Source organism: Haliaeetus albicilla, chromosome 14, assembly GCF_947461875.1.
Source record: "Haliaeetus albicilla chromosome 14, bHalAlb1.1, whole genome shotgun sequence".
NCBI classification, from domain to species: Eukaryota; Metazoa; Chordata; class Aves; order Accipitriformes; family Accipitridae; genus Haliaeetus; species Haliaeetus albicilla.
The window spans coordinates 33,383,426-33,403,142 of NC_091496.1; the positions used below are offsets into that span (position 1 = coordinate 33,383,426).

Consider the following 19,717-nt stretch of genomic DNA (forward strand, 5'->3'; position numbering starts at 1 on the left):
GTGTGCTGCTCCTAACCAGTCAGCTGGATCACAGCAGAGGAGGTGACAGCAGCATCGCCAAACTGCTTCTCCATCACCAGCTCACCATGCATTTGGTTTTTCAGTCCAGGATGCTTTTTCATCCTGAGGAAGTTTTTTTAACAGCTAAGCGATATCTGCACTATTCAGCCGGTGCCATCTCAGGATTTTTTGGTGTAGAGCAGTACAGCACTCAGGAAATACACTATAAATTCACATCTAAGCTTTCCTCTGATCTTGCTCTCACTAAAGCTGGGGAAAAATTTATTACCTAATTCACTTGAAACCATTCTGTATATTTATTTTTGTACATGAAAAGCATTTTGGTTGCAGTGAAATCTCTGCTTTTCTATATTGTTACAAACGTCCATGTGTCTTCAGTTCTGATTCACTCCATGCAGGCAATGGCTGCAGTTGACCTTGTACTGATTGATCGTTCAGAAATCCAGGTTTACACTTACAAACTAGATGAATGCAAAACTGCTGGAACACAGCTGAAGAACACAATAAAACACAGAAACTGTTTCAAATACTAAATCCAGCACAAGTTTGCCTTCACTGTTGTGTGTACTGGGCCAAATTCAGCTTTCTGTAGGATTTGCTTCTGCTGACCAGGTGTACACAAGGATATATTTCATATATCAAACTTAAATTCTAAGCTCAAGAAAGTCAAATGCAACAGCTGAGAAGCTTTATGTGCAAATGGATATTACCCACAAGAAGCAATTCAAACACATGAAGCATGCAAAAATCATTTGAAAGCCACACAAATGACGAAAACTTGCTATAAAAAGATCACTTAAATGGGCTGTATAAATGTCTGAATATCTACAGCTTTGCTGGGAATTGATGAAGCATTTTAAATTTTGGTGTAAGGTAATTCAAGAATTTAGATCTGTGAGCGTGGGGGTGAAAACTGGCCTCCTGGGCTGCAGATTTTGGAAGCTGCTTCTGTTAAAAAAAAAAAGCCTGGATCCTTGATTTGCTTTAATCCTCATTCAGAAGATAAACAAAGATAATTAGGATTTCAGCGACCACTTTCTCAGTCTGGTTCAAGTCCCAGAGCAATAGGAAATAGAGATGAGTCTGAACTGTGAAAACTGGGATTAAAGTAAGAATTTGACTCCAAATTTATCCAAATTCAGTGATGTTAATTGTGCAGCTTCTTAGGAACATATCAAATGCACAGTGGGAATGTATATATTTTAGGTTTTATAAATGGATGGTTAACACTGGCTGAAACCTCTAAAGCAACACAGGTGATCTCTAGCCCGAGGAGTGATAAATTCCATGTAAGAAAGTTTGAAGACATGGCAGAATAAGATGATCTGTTACAAGAACCATCAGTGCTGTGCTGAGATAGGCCAGCACTGACAGTCATCTGCCAGGTACTGATACTGATGCCCGTAAAGGAGATGCAGGCGAGAGCAGCACATCATTTTCTGAATAAAATACCAAGCAGAGGGTAATGTAGTAGCAAAACCCAGTATGTCGCCCTTTCCCCAGTCTATATCCAGCCAGAGGAAGCCAAGCCAATAGCTTTGTGCTGAAGGAGTTAATTTGGTGTGACAGGGATGTTAAAAGCAAGTGCTCTTGCTGCTGAGGCTGGAGGGCAGGAGCTGCCCCGAGCAGGCAGGGACTGGTTGAGGTGCGATACCTGTTTCTGCTGAGTCGTGCTGGTTTCAGTGGGATCACAGGCTCTGTGGGTTGCATTTCTCCTTCCTTTGAAGGCAGCAGCAGCTGAGCAGCCTCTCAAGTTTACCAACTGAGGAAAGAATTATTTCTTCCTCACCTGCTGTGTTCTTCACAGGAGCATCAGGGCCCATCAAACGTGATTATTACCCAGTGGAAACTTAAAATTGCAAAACAGACTAATTAAAAAAAGATCATTTAAGCAGTATCAATATTACCCCCTCACCTTGCCACCGGCAATGTCTGCAAGGCCAAATTTTCACACCATGTGCATTAGCTGGGCTTTGACATCCATTTGTCACCAGCCCGACCCGGCTGGGCAGGGGAAGAGGGGCTGCCTGGTCCAGGCCATGCGGGGACCACCTGAAAAGTGGCATCCGCAGGCATCTCCCCAAAAAAAGTCCTGCAGAGGGAAAGCCGGCCGTGGGAGGGGGCTCGCTCTGGGTTGACGGGAATAACTTCTGCAGAGCCTCATGAGCACGAAACACCAAAGCGGTGAGAGGACTGCGCTTTGAGGGGTGTTTGTGAGCAGTCATATTTTGTCCGTGGCCAGTGGGAATGAGGCGAACACAGGACTTTTGCCTCAGAAAGCAAATAAAGGGCCTGGCTTCTTGCCTCTTCCCAGGGAAAAATATTTTTCAGACAATAAGAACTTTTTGTTCCTGACTTGAAGGCAGACATTATCTTTCCTAGGCTGTGGGCTGCGCATGTTGGGGTGATATGGGAGCTCCCGGGACAGTCCCAGTGCTATCCCTGCATCCCTCCGCACTGACAAACCGCTTGACTTGCCAAATCCATGTACGGCAGCCAAAAGGGAAGGGTTTTTGCCTTGCGAGGTTGCAAGAGGAACCATCTTGAGCTGGGTCATTCCGGCCACAGCTTATGGAGAACCCAATCACGCATAGCTAATAAAAGAGCAGAACTGCCCAAAGACACCTTTAGCTGGGGTGCTGCTCCCCCCACCCGCCGGAGCGGGTCCTAAGCATTTTTTTTTTTGCCTTTTTTTTTTTTTTTTTACATTTTTACCAAAGGCATTAGGAAAATAAACAGGAAAGGGCTGTGGCCAGCTCAGTCAGATCAAATATTCAAAAGAAGAATCAGCCAAGGAGCGTCTTCTAAGAACTAAGGTAGCCATGCAAAAGGCTGTATCCTTCTTCTTCTTCAGATCAGCAGTCAATAAAAGAGGGACAGGACTGAGTTAGCATGAGTAGGATTGCTGGTTGTTTTTCTATTTTGTTCCCCTCTCCCCTCAATGAAATTGCCCTCCCTCCCTGCCACGAAATTGCACTTGAGTCAGTACTTTGTTTCTGCTGCTCTATTTAACAGATGCTCTAGCTGTGGTGATGCAATTCTAGTTATTTTGGTTTACAAATATGACTCAGTCCTAAAGTAAGCCCTTAAACAATTTTATTTTACGGTTCCAAGTAATACCGCTGATACATAAATGACATCCTGGGAGTTACCTTGGAACTCCGAAATGGCAAAATGATGTTACTGATGAAGACAGATTTTAAGATGAAGCATAGTTACTGAGTTTTGTTCTCTTATGGATGAAGTATTATGTGATCAATAGATTATTAGGGTTTGTAGTAGTTGAAGTCTCATGTTATAGAAATAATCTGTGAACAGAGTAGTAAAATACAGGGTTGCAAATCTCCTGTTATAGTAAACAATGCCTATTTGTCATTTTACAGACTGTTTAAACTCTGGCAATAAGAAAATAGTGATTAGTGCAGACCTAGATGAGTAATTGATTTTAACAATTGATTTTTTATTTTTATCATTTTGCATTAGCAGCATACTGACAAAAACAAAAAAGTGAAATACACTGACACGCTAGTGGCCGTCCACATGGCTGATGGACAGCCAGGGCACAGAGATCTGAGAAACGGGGTTTACAACGTTGTCTTTTTTCTTTTCAGGCCCTCTCTAAAACACTTCTTCTTACTCAAAAATCCAGTGGTATGCTTTGTCTTTTCTCCCAGGACAGAGATTTGGCCACCATGCTAAAGCACCAAGAAGTTTTAAATTTTTAATTAGAAATTAAAATAGCAACAGAAGAGAAGGCCAGGACTGTGACTTGGCAAATACGGCTGTGACTTGGGCAGAAGATGCGACAGCAGTGGGCTTTACTGGTGCACTGAAGACGAGACGCTTCTCCACGGGTCACCCACTCAGGAGATGCCAGAGCTGCTCTAGTCTTCTCACTCGTATTACTCTGAAACATTTTCTTTATATAGTTGGCAAAAGCTATCTGGTGATTTTTTAACTTAAATTATTAACTGGTTTGGGGACAAGTGAAACTGCATTTGCCTGTAAGTAAGTTTCACTATAAAAAAAATAACTAGCTGAGCCCTACTGTAAAGCTCCTGCTATTTTTATCTGAGAAAGCAAGGGAGTCCCCGCCTGTTGAGAGGCCACGTGAACTGAGCACCATCCCTGTGCAGCAGCGGGAGTCCCCTCCGCTTTGGGGCAGACCCCCGAGTGCCCCTGTCCCACGCAACCTACCCCGCGGCTGAGCGCTTCCCCACGGCGGGGACACGGGTGACCCATTCGAGGTCACGGACTCACCATGCCCGCGGAGGAGATGCCACCCCATACGCATCCCGCGTTTGAAGTCAGCAGGATCCAAGATCCGGGCTCCGCGGCTCACGAGGTTGCGCTTCTCCGAGGTGCCCCAGGGTGAACCTGCTGTAGCCCAACACAATTAATGGCAAGACCCTATGCCGGCACCGCAGGAGGGCAGTTTTACAGCACTCCCTGCACAAATACCCACTTTTAGGCACCCTAGAAAAAAGCGGTGGCTAGTATTTCAGCTAATGACTTAACGACCGTATTTCCCCAGTTGCGCCGATAAAGGGGGAGCGCTCGCGGAGGGCAAAGACGTCCTTAGCCGTAAGGTGGGCTGAGGCAGCCAGCCCCCTGTTCTTGTCCACGGTAAATCTGTGAGTACCACGAATCCGCAGCTGCGGAGTTAGCTCCCTTTTCAACAGTTTACAACGCTGCTGCTTTTTGTCAACTTGTTTCACCATAGCATTGAAGTCAGCATTGTAACCGAAGACGTCTCCATCTTTATATCCGTAGGTCTATTAACTTAGGGCAATTACTCTGCAGAGAGGTGACAATTCCTTTATGGAAGTTATTGAATTCTGGTACTGCAAACACTGCAAACACTGCATCAATAATGAAAGGCCAGTAACAGAGCACAACGTACCTGCATCGTTCAGAAATATAATTTTTTTTTTTATGGACTATACCGTCTGACAGATAATTTAGGCCTGGAAATTAGACATCAATTTTTAATAATATTTAAATTTACTTTTCAAGGAAAATTAAAAACTGGAGCTACTAAATACTGGCTTGACTGAACAGGAGGGAGATGGGGAAGAGGGGGTGAAAGGGAATTAAAACAAGGGTCACCGAGATGCCTCATTGGACTTTGCTGACCTTTAGAACTCCCAACTGATTAGTAACCTTGAACATTGATAAATTAGATAATATTCACTCAACGCATTCTCATTTTTTATTTAGCAGGGATTTCCAGCGTTGCTCAGCAGTATGACTTCTGCTCTTTACATATGTGTAACACTGACTGTCTCTCCAAGGATTTGATTCAAGTTTTAGCTATTATTTTATGTCTCAATTCTTGGCCTGTTTCTTAGTGTGTTACACTGTGCTTCATGAATCTACAACAGCAGAAAGATCCTACAACACTTAGCTCAGAGTAGGCAAAAAAAGGAAAGAGATACTTGTTTTCCATCTATACGCCATTTTAGTTTTGCTTAAAAGCTGGGATTAAACACCAGTATTACTCTGCATTTGAGAAAGGATTGAGAAAAAATTTGGAGATAATTTTCCTTCTAGTTCTCGTATTTGTTACAGCTCTAAATCCGATGTCAGTGGATGCACTGAACGAGATAAAAGGCAGGGACACTTGTCTTACCTGTAACTTACCTACCCATGGACCCAAAGCAGGAATGCTTACCACTGTTCTGTGGATATCTGCCCTTCTCCCTACCAGCTCCACTGCTCTCCTTCAGCGCTTTCTACAGCTTCTGCCAGAGCCCAAGGATTCTGCTCTTGAAAAATGTTAGCTCTTTTCAAAAAAAGAAGTCTGGTCTTCATGCATTTCCTATGTCTATCTTACACCTTTTCTTGAATGAAATTGAAGTGCAGTTCTTAAACAGTAACATCTTCTGTTAAACCTTCTCTCAGAAACAGGCACGCAGCTGCCACTGAAATCCACTGGAGATGTGCCTCTGCAGCCAAGGGGAAAACCTGACCTCCTGACGATAACTAGCAGGCAAGAAAACACTGTACAGAAAACAGCTTCTTTTTCAAGGAGCTGACACTCTTCTTTAAAAACTTTGACTGCAGCTTGCCAGGAATGGGACAATCCAGTAAAACCCTTGAGTACCTGTTATTTATGGACTAGGTGAGGAAAAGGGTTTATTTGGTCTGAAAATCTTCATAGCTTTAATGGTCCAATGTAGACTATCAGGTTGGGGGTGGGGGGGTGTTGCATTTTTTTTTTCCAGATTTTTAGTTTCTTGGTCCTGTTTGTATTATTTTCATTCAGTGGCCTGGCATCTCTTGTATTCCCTGCTCCATAAACATCCACTACTCAGCAGACACCAGGGCTCAAGGGAATACACCAGATACCTGCAGTTGCATGGCATTCCTTTGATCTCCTGCTGTACATGAAACACTGTGAAGTAGCATCTGTTTGCAGGAAAATAATTCTGTTTGTAAAAAAAAATATACATGGCCTTCCCTTGTAACTTCGTAATACACAGGGGTAATATTAATGGAAGTTTTGCCTGTCCAAGTTGCATGATGATCTACTGAACAGGTAAGAGAGATGCTGAAGAGCAGCAAAGTCCTTTGAGAAGAACATGACTACTAAAGCAGTATTTAAAGGATGCTGTCATCTTGGGCAGTTTCCTCCTCTCCTGTTTTGCCTCCACTGTTCATGATGCATTCCTTACAAATTCAGCCTTTTCAGCCCGTAATTTGTAAGCACTGCTTTATTCTTTATTTCTCTTCCACAATAACATAGCTTTGGTCACGTAGCCTCTTTTATTTATTGTCCCAACAGTACAGTAGTGAAAACAGGGTTTGCATATTGCAGTGATCCCCACGCATTAAGACACTTTACACAAACAACAAAAACAGCTGTGGAGCTTATAGAAAGACAAATCAACCCAGGGCAGCTGGAGAGAGGAGGAATCTGGAGAAGATTCCCTGCAAATCTGAACAGATGCAAGTCACACACAAATGGTCTGTTCCCACTCTGGGTGACAGCATCCCGCTGGCACATGAATTTTCTGTTCTATCCACTGAAATGACTCAGACATATGAAGTTATTTATGTGTTCCCAGAAGAATAACAAAGATAAGACATAATAGGCATAAGGTCGTGCCGGGAAGAAGCTCCCATACGTAGAGGAGCTAGACCAGCGATACTCTACCTGTATGGCCCAGGTGCCTAGGCACGCTGGCAAAGAAGGAACAGTAACAACACACATGAAAATGACATCCCTGAAAAGGAAAGGCAGCACAAACAGAAACGTAAGGTAAGAGAAATATTTATTTAAATTTGCACAATAACGAGCTTATACTGAACAAATTCAATCAAGAAATAATAGTAAGTGCAGTAAAACAAGGAAATATTGATGACTTTTCCCATCAGAAAACATTAAGAAGCCATGCCTGTGCATCACGGTTTTTCTTTTTTGTTTTTTTTTTTTTTTTTAGTTTTTTGTTTTTACAATAACTTCTATCTTTTTTTTTTTTTTTTTTTTTTCAGCGCACATACTGTACATATCACATCTTAGCTGCTAGGTTCTTTATTCCTGAAGGCTTCATCCTTTTACTCAAACATCTGCTAAATTCTGCAGTGAGCAATCAAACACATTTGTGCAGATGCAACTATGATTAGGTAAAAAAAATCTCTGCATCTGGTCAAGTGTTGGACTCTCAAAGCTTCGGAAGACCCTGTAAGAGCTCCTAGTTGATTTTGGATCTTGACATCGTTATGTACAGCATTACAATGTGTCACTTTACACTAACCTAAATATTCTACATAATGATGTCAGACAGACAAATAGCCAGAAGATTTGGGCCTAACCTCATACAAAGGTTTACACATCCAAGCTTATCTTGAGTCCCATAAATTTCACGCTGATTCAGGTAACGAAGTTCATCATATATCTGCACTTTAGATGGACAAAACCAATCTAATTTTAGTTTTAATTTTGTACAATTTTTGGTCTAAAGGTCTTTTTTGTGAAGGAAAATTCTTTAACCAGAAACTGCTTGTGAGAGATGGTTGTTGGTGTCACAGTTCCTGAAGGCACTGTGGGTCCACTGAGCAACAGACGTGGCCATTCTAAAGGAAGGGAAAAAGGAAAGAATTGAAACAATTAGCATTTTGTACAAACCAAGTCAATTTAACAAGCTCAGCCATTTGCAAACACCCATCAGACTTGAATGTACAGATTTATAAAATACAAGACATCGACAGGTTTTGATTGGATTCACGACATTGTCGTCATGTCCTTCCCTTGCCCAAGGGAACGGGCTGTTATGATTCCTCTAATTGCTTGCTTTGCTGTGGTCTGTATCCCAGAGCTACAGTAGTCAAACTTCATGAAAGAAGCTGGGATCAGTGGAAGAAATGCTCCCGACATAAAGGTATCAGGCATCTGCTCAAGTACACAAAGCTCTTGAACAAGACAGGGAGCTTGGGAGTTTTATTTAGATCAGCCAGAAGGGACTCTGGGTTTTATTTAGCCCTGAATGCTTCAAGTTAATACAACCTGGCTGTAACACCAGCAAACATTAATCCATAAAGTTCTTCCTGATAGTCCAGACATTCTTCTGAGAATTTTAGCAATTAAGGGAACAGATTGCCTATGGACATCATTAAAGTACTGGAGAAATAATTTTCTGCACCTCTACTACTTCTTTTTTTAAGTCTGATTCTTACAATGCAAATAAAAGCATGTATTATTTTTAAATTACTCCAAGTATGTTTAGTTAACTGAACGGCCAGGACTGAATAAAGACCACGGTCTGAATCATTCCAACATTTTCTTTCAGTCCTTCTGTTACAGGAGGTTAGACAATCTGACTGCCCACCTTCTTTACTTGTGATTTGAAATGGTTTTGTGGCTAAGTCAGCTTTAGCTGATGCCCGGGTTTCTGAATTCTTAAAGGATTTGTGTAAACCTATTTTGCTATAGCTTGCTTAGAGAGGCTTAGACTGGAGCTTTGACCTTCCATGTGATGCTCTGCAGGAAAAGAGTGGGGTGACACAGGATGAATGAGATGGAGAACTATACAAACTGGGCACAGCCTGATTAACCTGATCTGGAGGGACCGGGCTTCTTGCAGGCAGAACTACAATATTAAAATGCTGCCAATATGAGCAGATGATAGTGTATTTCAAAGAAAACTGCCCTGTAAAGAAAACTGAGTAAGGTTTGGCTTGCTGAGGGACAAAGTGGTACATCTTCGCTGTTATGCAGATTCACACCTGAGCTGTATTAAATCTATGGGTTTGGGCAGAGTATCTGTTTTAATCTTACATATGTTCACAATGCAGAAATGGATTTTATTAGTCTGTGTATGTGTTTACATTGAATAGAAATTAGTCAACGCTTAAGGTGCAGCCTTTGCTTAAGAGAAAAGGGCAGATGGGAGCAGCACACGGGTGGCCATCAGCAGAACTGACACATGGCTTCTGCGTTGCCACTGATTTGCTACACAACAACGACAACACGTTTCCTGTCACCAAATCTCAAAAGTGCTTTAGAGAAGAATCACACATAACTATTTGTCTTACAGATGGGGAAGCGGAGGCACAAAAACCTCAGCAACTTGCCCAAGCAAAAAGTAACTTCTAGCATTGGAACTGGGGTATGCCACCAGCTACAGACCCCAGAAGTATGGGTTTCTGCACATAAGCCTGTTTCAACATCCTTTGGGCAGCAGCTGGCTTTCTAACCATCAGCCACTCTGTCAGGTCACATCATTTTCTTCTAACCACCAACCCGTTCTGACATCAAGACAAATGCCTATGCTTACTTGGCACATACCGCTTCCCTCTTAAAAGGACTCTGCCTCGACAGCAGCAACCGCCGTTGCACGCAGTATTGCGTCAGGCAAAGTGGAGGAAGAAGGTGGTGCTTGACAGCTTCTGCTACACGATCTGTTACTCCCCATCTCTCCCAGGAGGTGTTGAAGTTAGATTATTTATTATGAGCACTTTTTCAAAGTAGTTAATTGTACTATGAGTTTGGCAAGTATCTTCCTTGGGAAGGACATAGGATAAAGACCAAAATCAACTCTGAATTTCAGTAATAATCAAAGATTTCTGGATGAATCCTGCTGTCTCTCTCCCTTTGGCTACTGCGGAAACACGCTGTCATTCTTCGGTACTGGATGATGGAAAATACAATTCACCTTACAGGCTTATTTTGAATGGAAAAACTTATTTTAACCTCCTTTTCTTTTGCATCCTTAAAAAAAGATGCCAGAATTCACATAAGCCCATAGCCACTAATTTTTCTCCTCAGACAATGAATTCCTTTGACTAAAAAAACTATTAAATGTTCTAAACATGATGTTCATTCTACTATTAATTTTAAAGCAAGAAAGCTATGTAACCATGTAACTAGTCCTTTAATTCTCAAAAGCAATTATTATTCTCAAAAGCAATTTAATCAGTTCTGATAACGCTATAGTATCACACAGAACAAATTTCTTGTGTGAAGTCTAGTCTTACATACCTCTTCGTCATTGCATATGTTCCCAAGATAGCATGGAGCTATATAGTAAGAACTGTGATCAAACTTGAATTGAGCTATCCTGGTGGAAAAGCAAAGCCCACTACCGTGTCCGCCGCACACTGCGGCATGGGCTGTTGTCCTGCTTCTGACCTGCTAGCACATTAAACCACCCTTCTAGCACAAGCAAGAGTAAAGTTAACTAAGCTGAACACTTTTACTGTTATCTCCGCTGTTTTAAAACTAGCGCAGACACCAACTATCCACCGACCGGACTCAGTGCATTAATATTTATATACCACAGAACAAGCTGGGAGAGAAGCATCTCTGCTTAATTTTTATGCCCTTTACCTTGCACTGGCAGAGGGTGCACTCTGTGCCGTGCTTGATCCAAGAAGATCCAGTGAAGCGAACGACGTTGGTTTCATCCAGGCAGGTTTTAGTGATGTCATTGCGAATGGTGTCCGCTTGGCAGGGGTCAGTGACACAGCGCAGGCAGCACTCGTTCTCGGGGAGGACGCTGAATTCACAATCCACCTCCGGGCACGGCAAGGGCCAGCAGTCAACTTCACCTTGCTGTTGACAAATATGATGAGAACAAGAGAAGATTGTTAGCTCTTCTTTTCTTTCATTACCTGTTCCTCTGACTCAGCAGTCTGCTTCTTAGCTGGCTAGTTGTATCCATCTGGTCCTATTCAGAAGTCGGTGCAGAGAACACTGATATCCACTCCCTGTGGGAGACACAGCAAGTTGGGTGCTTTTTTCTGCATGCTGTTCAGGAAGTGTATTAGAGTTAAATTATTTCAACATGCTCTGCATCAAGCTGCAGCTGAAAATTCTCCATAAACGTCATGCCATGTGGAATATGGCTATGTCCTTGCGAAATCCTACTTCTGCAAGTGACAGAAGCCATAACAGGGCTCTACTGCAAAACGCTTCAAATTCTCCAGTTTCACCTAGTTCTTACTTGTATTCAGACCGTCGGTTTGCCATAGAAAGCCCTCAAGTTCAGCTCTGGATGGGCTAGAGTTTATCTTGGCCACGGTTACAAATGCAGTGGCTGGACTAAGGGTGTCAAGCTACCAGCAGCCCAATGCAGCAAGGAACACCGGCATGTTTTCAGTAAGAGGACCTCCACCCCCTTACCATCCATTTAGGATGTTACAGTCAGAATACCTGAACTTCCAGACTTAATCACACTTTCTGCATGATGGGTTCAGTACAGTCAGGGTATAAAAAGGTCAAAAGAGAGACTTGCGCTGGGCCAGAATATTCTTAGGGGAAGTTCCTGTATGCCTGTACACAAACCTAAAGATGTCTAATCATTCACATCAGTTACTAGAAGCTGGGGTCAGCTTCCCTTCAACTCTGGACAAGGGCCAAAGTTTCAGATCTATTGGTCGAAGAAAAGACTTCACAGAAGTCATTAATCCATATTTCTTTTGGAGCAGGTCCATCTCCGACCTCCAACTTATTCAGCTCATTTGAGCACAGATTGAGTAGTCCAGATTTAAGGGGGGCAAAGAGAATTGCATTTGGCTCTAGAAAAGAAGTATTCACAAAAACTGTATCCAAGGCTTTGAGAATGATGAGTTCAATATCTCCAGAGCAAAAGCTGAAAAAAATTCCCAGGGATTTGCCATAGCTGAAAATTTACTCCTCTTGTTGCAGAAAGTATTGTGAACTTACTCTTTTGCAAAATTCTCATCTGGGTCAATTTTTGTCTTTTTGAATCACATGACAGTAAGAATGAAAGCAATCTTAAAACCAGTCACTGATCTTGATATTTCAATTTATTTTTTGTAGTGATGGACAGTGCAAGGAGTAGACAATATGTTGTCACCCAAAAAAATCCCTGACAACTGAAAGAAAGCAGGCTTTATTTACAGAAGTAGCATCTTGAAAAAAGAGACATCTATTGAGATACCAAACTGTAGGTTGTTTTGTTTTGTTTTTAAGACATTTAATGAACCACCTGGGAGTCTATTTCGCTGGATTTTACCAGTGGTAACACTGAAAGCACAGTGTCTACAGAAATTGGTTTCTGGCTGTTATTCATGATACTCTGACAAAGGAAGGCTGCTAGATGGACTAGGCTTTACATTTGGAGATAACAGGTGATAAAAGCTAGTCGGTTTTATCTTGGGATTTTTTCTGTTATGAAAACTTCCTGAGTGGCATTATGCAGAATAGTTTTTTTCTCTGACTCTGAAATACATGCCTAGGAAAAAGATCACAAGCTTTAACATTTTTTTTTTTCCAAACCTCATTTCACTACGTTGAAAAATGCATCAAGTCTTATTATTTTTCTGTTACTCAGAATGTCTGAATGAATAAACAATTTTTAGTCTACCAGCATCTTTGAAATTATCCACCATGATAATAAATACATATTTAGAATTTCCTTATACAGCTTCATCAATCTCTGAATGAGTGAACACATGAGTGTTGCTGTGTAGGTGCCATATCCAAATGACCTCCACTCTTTGCTAAAACAGTCTCATGATTAAATAATTTCTATTGTGTCTATTGTGTCAAAATGCATTTTTGACTGGAACTTGACAATACTGACAAATATCCATGAAAATCAGATTTCGATTACACGCATACTCCAGAGGAAATTAAATGGATGCTAATGCATGAAAATTAACTATTCACAGATCAGAATATCTCATATCCTTTTTCCCTCCAGTCTCTGCTGCTGCAATCAGGAGCCTTACCAAGCAGCGACACTGCTGACAGTTCTGTATCCAGGAGTCACCGCTGTTGTAGGAAAGCTCCCCGCTCTGATGTAAACATTGACTGCTGAGCCTTGGGTCACATTCAGGACAGCAAAATAGGTCCACGGTGGGATTTTCACAGTCACAGACCATTCGCCGGCACATCACATATCCACTCTGTTGTTGGAAGACAGGCATAGAGCGATGGCAAAAATGTGATCAACTCCGGCAGTACTGGTACCAAAATTTGATTTTTTTTTCATGATTCTAAGCCACTAGCAGCTCATGAGTTTTTTGACTATACGATAACCTTGTCAAAATACAATTCAGACAGAGGCAGAAACCACAATACACACTCAGTAACTACCAAAAAGTTCCCCTGTTGTCTTAAATACATCCTTCATATAACCAACCTTCAGACAGCTCTCACCTAAGTTGGTGAAACCCAAGGGTGTCTTTCCGAAGGGACAAATTTTAATGTATTGCACTAAGTTTATGTCATTCTTATACAGATGCTAGTCAAGTCTTGGTTTAAACTTCCAGATCAGTCCCTCTCATCTGTAATTATTCTCGTAAGGAAGATGATAGGTAGTCTGAAATTAAATTCATGCCCATGAAACCTGAGCTGCTGAAATGCTCAGGACTTTGTCAGCAGTGTATTGGGCCTTCATTCTCCATCAGCATTTAGCTTGAGATCCAGGTTCCCACAGCTAACATTTGAGAAAGCTAAGCTGAATTACTCTGCAGATACAGAACCTACTTCTATTTATAGCCATCTGCTAGAGATACTGGCGTCAGTCACCAACGCCAATATGTGTCTAGACAGACAGTTTCTTTGCATCAAAATGCCATTACTCCCACCCAGAAAACACAGGTGGTATCTCTGCTAAGAAAATAGTACCATCATCCTTCTCCCAGTATCATAAAATAAACCTCCCATGGAAGTTCCATTCATGCAGATTGGAGAGAGAAGCTCTCCCCAAAACTGTATGTAATAAATAATTCCATTTTTCTGTAGCACTACAAGCACGCCTGACAAGGCAGCTAAACCAGGAATGTCACTTGAATCATGCCACTCTTCCTTTCATCCCTACCACCATCTTGCAGAAGCAGCTAGTTCTATTTCTACTGACCTGGCATGAGCAGACAGAGCATCTGTCATTCTCCAGCACCCAAATCTGACCGTTGTGCTTGATTTTGCCTTCATGGATACAGTCTCCTGTGCAGTTCTTGCCATGGGGACATCGACAGTCGTACCCACCATCCAAGTTAAAGCAAACAGTGTCATTGGCACAGCTATGCCTTCCAGTTCCACATTCATCAATGTCTGCAAAAACATGCCATGTAATGCTCTCAGACCACATTCAATTAACAAAAATGTTCTTGCGGCAGTCAATATAAATGATTCTTGGCCATTAAAGACTTCAGCTGAAAATTAATTTGCACTTCACCAGAACGGGAAGAAATAACTTACAAGTTCACAAAAAGTATTCTTCAAGCCAGATAAAACTTTTAAAACATGGTATTTTGAGTTTTTCTATACATCTTTCTAAGTGAATGCCACTGAGTAAGGTAGGTAGAGTGAAGAAATCACAGGAAACATAAGAACAAAAATAATTCTCAGCTCCCTAAAGAGAATTAGTTTGTGGCAGCTGTCCATAGACATGCAGTTAAAGAAAAGCTGCAGAATCTTGTCTTCAAAACCTTTTGCTGGCTTTGTCTAGCACATTTGAATTCACTTGTGAGAAGTTAATGTGAAAGGTGATGTCTGACCTGTAAGCTCATTTAAGCAAGCACACCATGCTTTAAGTTGCATCATTTATTAGGGTGTGCAAACTAGAATATTTTAATTATTCAAGTTGCAGGGACATCTATAGCCCTTGTGTCTTGCATACAAACTAAAGAAAAAAAATTAACGTCTCCAGTGCAGAAAGGTAAATGACGTCAAAACAATCATATCTCAAAGAATTCAAGAGTACCTTTGACGGTCTACTTCATCAAGGTACAAAAAATTATTTTGCAAGGACAAAATAGCAGCACACAGTGCCTTCTACTTGAATAGCCTTTATTTAGCTTTTTCAGCTGTCCATATGGAGAAAAGTTATCTGGGAGAAAAGCTTTGAAAGGGCATGAAGTAAACAGCTATATGCGATAAAGCATGGAAAACACTAGAAGAGTAAAGACTAGATCTATTGTGATTGTAAATATCGATACACTGAGTTCAACTCTAAATACAATTTCACAACAGTCTGGCCCAAGCTCTTAATTAGAGTTCATTAAAAAGTAGCATTGTGATATTTAACTGTCCAACAGATCAGTACAAGACAAAATAAGCAATATGGTCATGCATGTATCTTTCACCATCAGCATAAAAACTTAATAAAACACACAGCTTTGAGTTCAGTAATGGAAATGAAATCTCCAATTCACCTCAAGCACATTCAGTTTAAAGCAAAATAACTCAATTATAATTTCAATTCCAAGTGTGGCTGCAGTCAAAAAAAAAAGTAAACCGGTTGCTAACATGAATATGAATTGGGATGAAAAACAGCAGGGAAATTATTAGAATTCCATTGTATAAATAAGCAGCATTGTGGGTTTCCTTCAAATACTGTGTGCAGTAACAGTGGCACCATCTCAAAAAAAAGTATCGCAAAATTACTGGGGCTTATGGAAAAGACAAGGAAAATATCATTTGAGAAGAACTGAAAAGAAATAGATTGTTCATCTCTAAAAGAACATCAGCAAGAAGGGAAATAACGAAAAAACTAATGAATACTCCAGAGAAGACATGTTGAGAGCTTTTGTTCTTCATATTGCCTAATACACAAGACAAGGGACAGTGAATGAAACTGAAAGACAACAAATTTAAGCCTGATAAAAGGAAATAACTTTTCATACAATGCACAAACAAACTATGACACTCACTGCCACTGAATGTTAAAAGGGGAAAGAAATTACATAGCCCAAAGTGTATAAAGCTAGCAAGCATATTCAATTTGCAATACTAACACATTTTGGAAGAGAGATTACATTTCATGCATTAGGGTCTATGGTGCCCTTATTTACGTATCAGATAACCCAGAACAGGCAAATCATCTCAGATCTCCACATCTTCTCCCTCGCTACCTTCTGAAGCATCTGGAGTCGGTCACTGTTGCAATAGGGCAGAAGATAACTGGGATCACGAACCTGAGTCAGCGTGGCTGTTCCCATGGACCTGAACAGCTGAAACGTCGCAGGCACTTCAGCACCGATACCCGTGGGAAACCCACCCGTGGGAAACCCGTGGAAACCCACCCAAACAGCACGGATACATCACGAGCGGAACCCACGGCCCCGCGGAGGCTGTCCTGTCTCCAGCCTTGAAGGTTTTTAGACAAGCAGCTAGCAGGAATGGTTTGAGTGATGCTGGTCTGGGCAGAGCAGAGGGGTGGAAGAGCTGCTTTCTCCTTCCTGTATTTTCTCTTAAATCCATACTGAAAATAATACAATCTGGTAATATAATATTAAGATCCCCATATGCTCACAGTGTAACTGGTTTCAAGTTATGCAATAAAGAGAAGAAACGCAAATCCTATTTAAATATAATAATTCAGATTAACAGCAGGAATCTCTTTATTATTGAAGTAATTTCTAATAAATTATTTTCAGACCCTCGTGTTCGTTTGTTTAAAACACACTTTTGTACAAAGCTTTCACATAAGTCATATCATAAATGAATAATATCACTTCTCAACAACCTGGCCACTTGACTGAAAGCAGCCATATTTAATGAGATACTTGGATGAAGTTCAGCTGTCATGTAAATAAGAACAGTTTCCTTTAACCACAAATGGTGACCCTATAAACACTAAGTCTGCATTTGGCACTTGTGTACAGGTGTATTTCACAACTTTCCCATGAGAAAAAGGTTTCTGGGGTTTGTTTTTCTACACGGTAATGGTTAGTGCGCTGTTACTGAAAACAATTGAGGTTTCATCATTGACTCTGGTATCGAGCCGAGCTTATCCAAGATTGGGAATTTACGAAAAATCCCAACCTTGTTTTTTCAGTTGTTTGATTCATGAAAATAAATGTTCTGGATAGGGCAATTTAAATATCTCTGGTCAAAGCAGGAGCTATTTATGTTTTGATTCTAACCTAATCAGAAACAGCAGTGTGTTTATAACGCAGCAAGAGAAACACAAACTTTGTATGCACGAAATTCTCATCTGCATTATTCATCCACATCAGACTCCAGGCATTATCTGCAAAGAATTTGCACACACATCATCCATACCAAGCAAAACTTTGTTCAGCTTTTTGACTTTGGATTTATAATGGATGGTGGTTTGTTAGTGACATTTTGTTTACAGCCATAACCAGCTCTCCAACTTCCATAACCATGTGGACAGGGTATGCTGCATCTTTTGTGTCTGAAAAAGGGAAGGATTACAGGTTGCATATTTCCAGTATATCCAGCCACAAAGGCATGTTATTATTGCTCTCATATTATTAAAAAAAAAAACAAACAAAACAAACAACAAAAAAGCCCCAACAAAACAACAAATAATTCACTTCAGGCTATTTACAACACTCTGCTTAAGAATCAAGCAGCTTGAATGTTATGACATTAGAACATTGGATCTCAAAAGACTTGGAGGTTTGCCTCAGAAAAAAAGAGAAACAAAATGTAACTAGTTTTCTAGTGCTAAATTGAGGACCAGTTGTTATTTATCTAACCTACATTAAAAACTACAGCAGCTTTGATCTGGCACACTTTTAAGAATTTTCCTTTTCTTACCATCGTCCCTGGGTAGAACTTAATGTTGCAATGACAAAGGAGTACCATGGATGAAGAAATAGTGATACGTGTTACAGAAAGCTAGGAGTTAATTGCATCACAAGTAATTTCATGCCTACAGAGGAAAAATATTGGACTAAAGCCATAGAAAATGGTGACAGTACTTGGCATGACTAAACGCCATTTGCAATATTTGAGAGACTGCAAAGGCAGAAAGCTCCATAAAAATGGGAATTTCAATTGTCCCACCAGGTTGTGACCCAAGGCTGTATTTAACAGATTTACTGACTGTTTCTTGGAACAGATAGTCAAAGAATCCCAAAGGCACAAAGCACCATTTGACTTGGCCCTGAGCAGTGTGCAGACTCTGATTTGAAATGTCTCTACTCAGCAACTACTCTGTATTGGTGACCAACAGTGACCAAAATGTATGCAAGTTCAATATCCTTAAAGGAATTTAAAAGGCTGCAGAAAATCTCTGTGGTAGTGCTTAGTTTCACAGAGGGAATTATGTTAAAATGATGACGTTTTAAAGATTAATTAAAACTAGCAACCAGAAGGATAACATGTTTTCAGATAGAAAGAAGATTGTTTAAAGATACTATATTATAGATCAAGAGTAAATGTATACTATAGTAATTAAAAAGACTTTAAATGGGGGATACATTTCATATACTGTAATACTTTTATTCGAAAACTTCATGAGCTCCCTTGCATAATACATGGCCTTAAATGAACTATGTGCCATGGAATAAAAGAGGTCATTGACTCACAGATTAATAGCAGGTTAATTGGTAAGTAATAAAAGGCAGCAACAAATGGTCAGGTTGTCACAATGGAGAGTTGTCCCAAGGGAGTTCCCCAAGAATCTGTGCCAGAATGTGTGCTGCTCAATATACTCAGTCATCTGGGGGAATGGATGAACAGTGAGATGAAAAAGACTGTTGATAAGAAAGTATTAAAACCAAACAACTGACAGTGAAATATAGAAGTATTTCATGATATTGACTGAGTAAACAATAATATGTCAGATGAGATTCAATTGTAAGGTGCATGGGGAAATACCCGTTCAAAAATCAAATCAGTATTTTAGGTCTATTCGGGAAAGAGATCTTGGAGCTGCTGTGGATAGCTCTAAAAAAAATGACAGCTCAATAATATTTTGGACAAATCCCCACAAATACAATATTGATAATAACAGATGAGAAAACTCGCAATAAACTCACAAGGAACACAAACAAGGCACAATTAGAAAAAAAAACAACTGTGTACACCTTGCTAGGAAGTGAGAAAGGGCTCAGAGACCCATTCTGATATAGCCGATGGAAAGTTGCAACTTTCCTTCCTCTGATAAACTATCCAGACTTAAGTGCAGGACATTCACATAAAGCCCCCCAAAGTCTCCCTCAGACGTTATTTCCTACCAGAATCATTCTGATATCAGTTAGACCGTCACCTATGTAAAGAAAAGATGAACATTTGTATCACTGAGAAATATGCTGTTGGAAGAGATGGGTTGGGAGGGTGAGCATTTCCTTTGCTCTGAAGCAACTGAAGTTTCTCCGTTACCTTAGCTCTGAGAAGTAGCATTAGCTCAGCAAGGTGACAACATCAGGATACCTGAGTACTTTTTGCTTCAGGCAAAAAAGGCAGGCGTGCATTTGATAGGGAGCCCAAGCGCATCTGAGCAGAAAGTTAGGTTTCTGTTCT

General features: G+C 40.7%; 1 protein-coding gene across 1 annotated transcript in view; it reads right to left on the minus strand.

Annotated features, from left to right (window-relative positions):
• Positions 1-7,281: 7,281 nt before the first annotated feature.
• The window catches only part of NELL2 (neural EGFL like 2), a 154,051-nt gene continuing 141,615 nt past the window's right edge, over positions 7,282-19,717 (minus strand). Inside the window, exons 17-20 of the mRNA XM_069802231.1 lie at positions 14,355-14,548; positions 13,222-13,398; positions 10,853-11,077; positions 7,282-8,100 (exon numbers count right to left, since the gene is read on the minus strand). Of these exons, the coding sequence (XP_069658332.1) occupies positions 8,050-8,100; positions 10,853-11,077; positions 13,222-13,398; positions 14,355-14,548 (647 nt within the window). The 3' untranslated portion in view covers positions 7,282-8,049. The remainder of the gene's footprint in view (positions 8,101-10,852; positions 11,078-13,221; positions 13,399-14,354; positions 14,549-19,717) is intronic.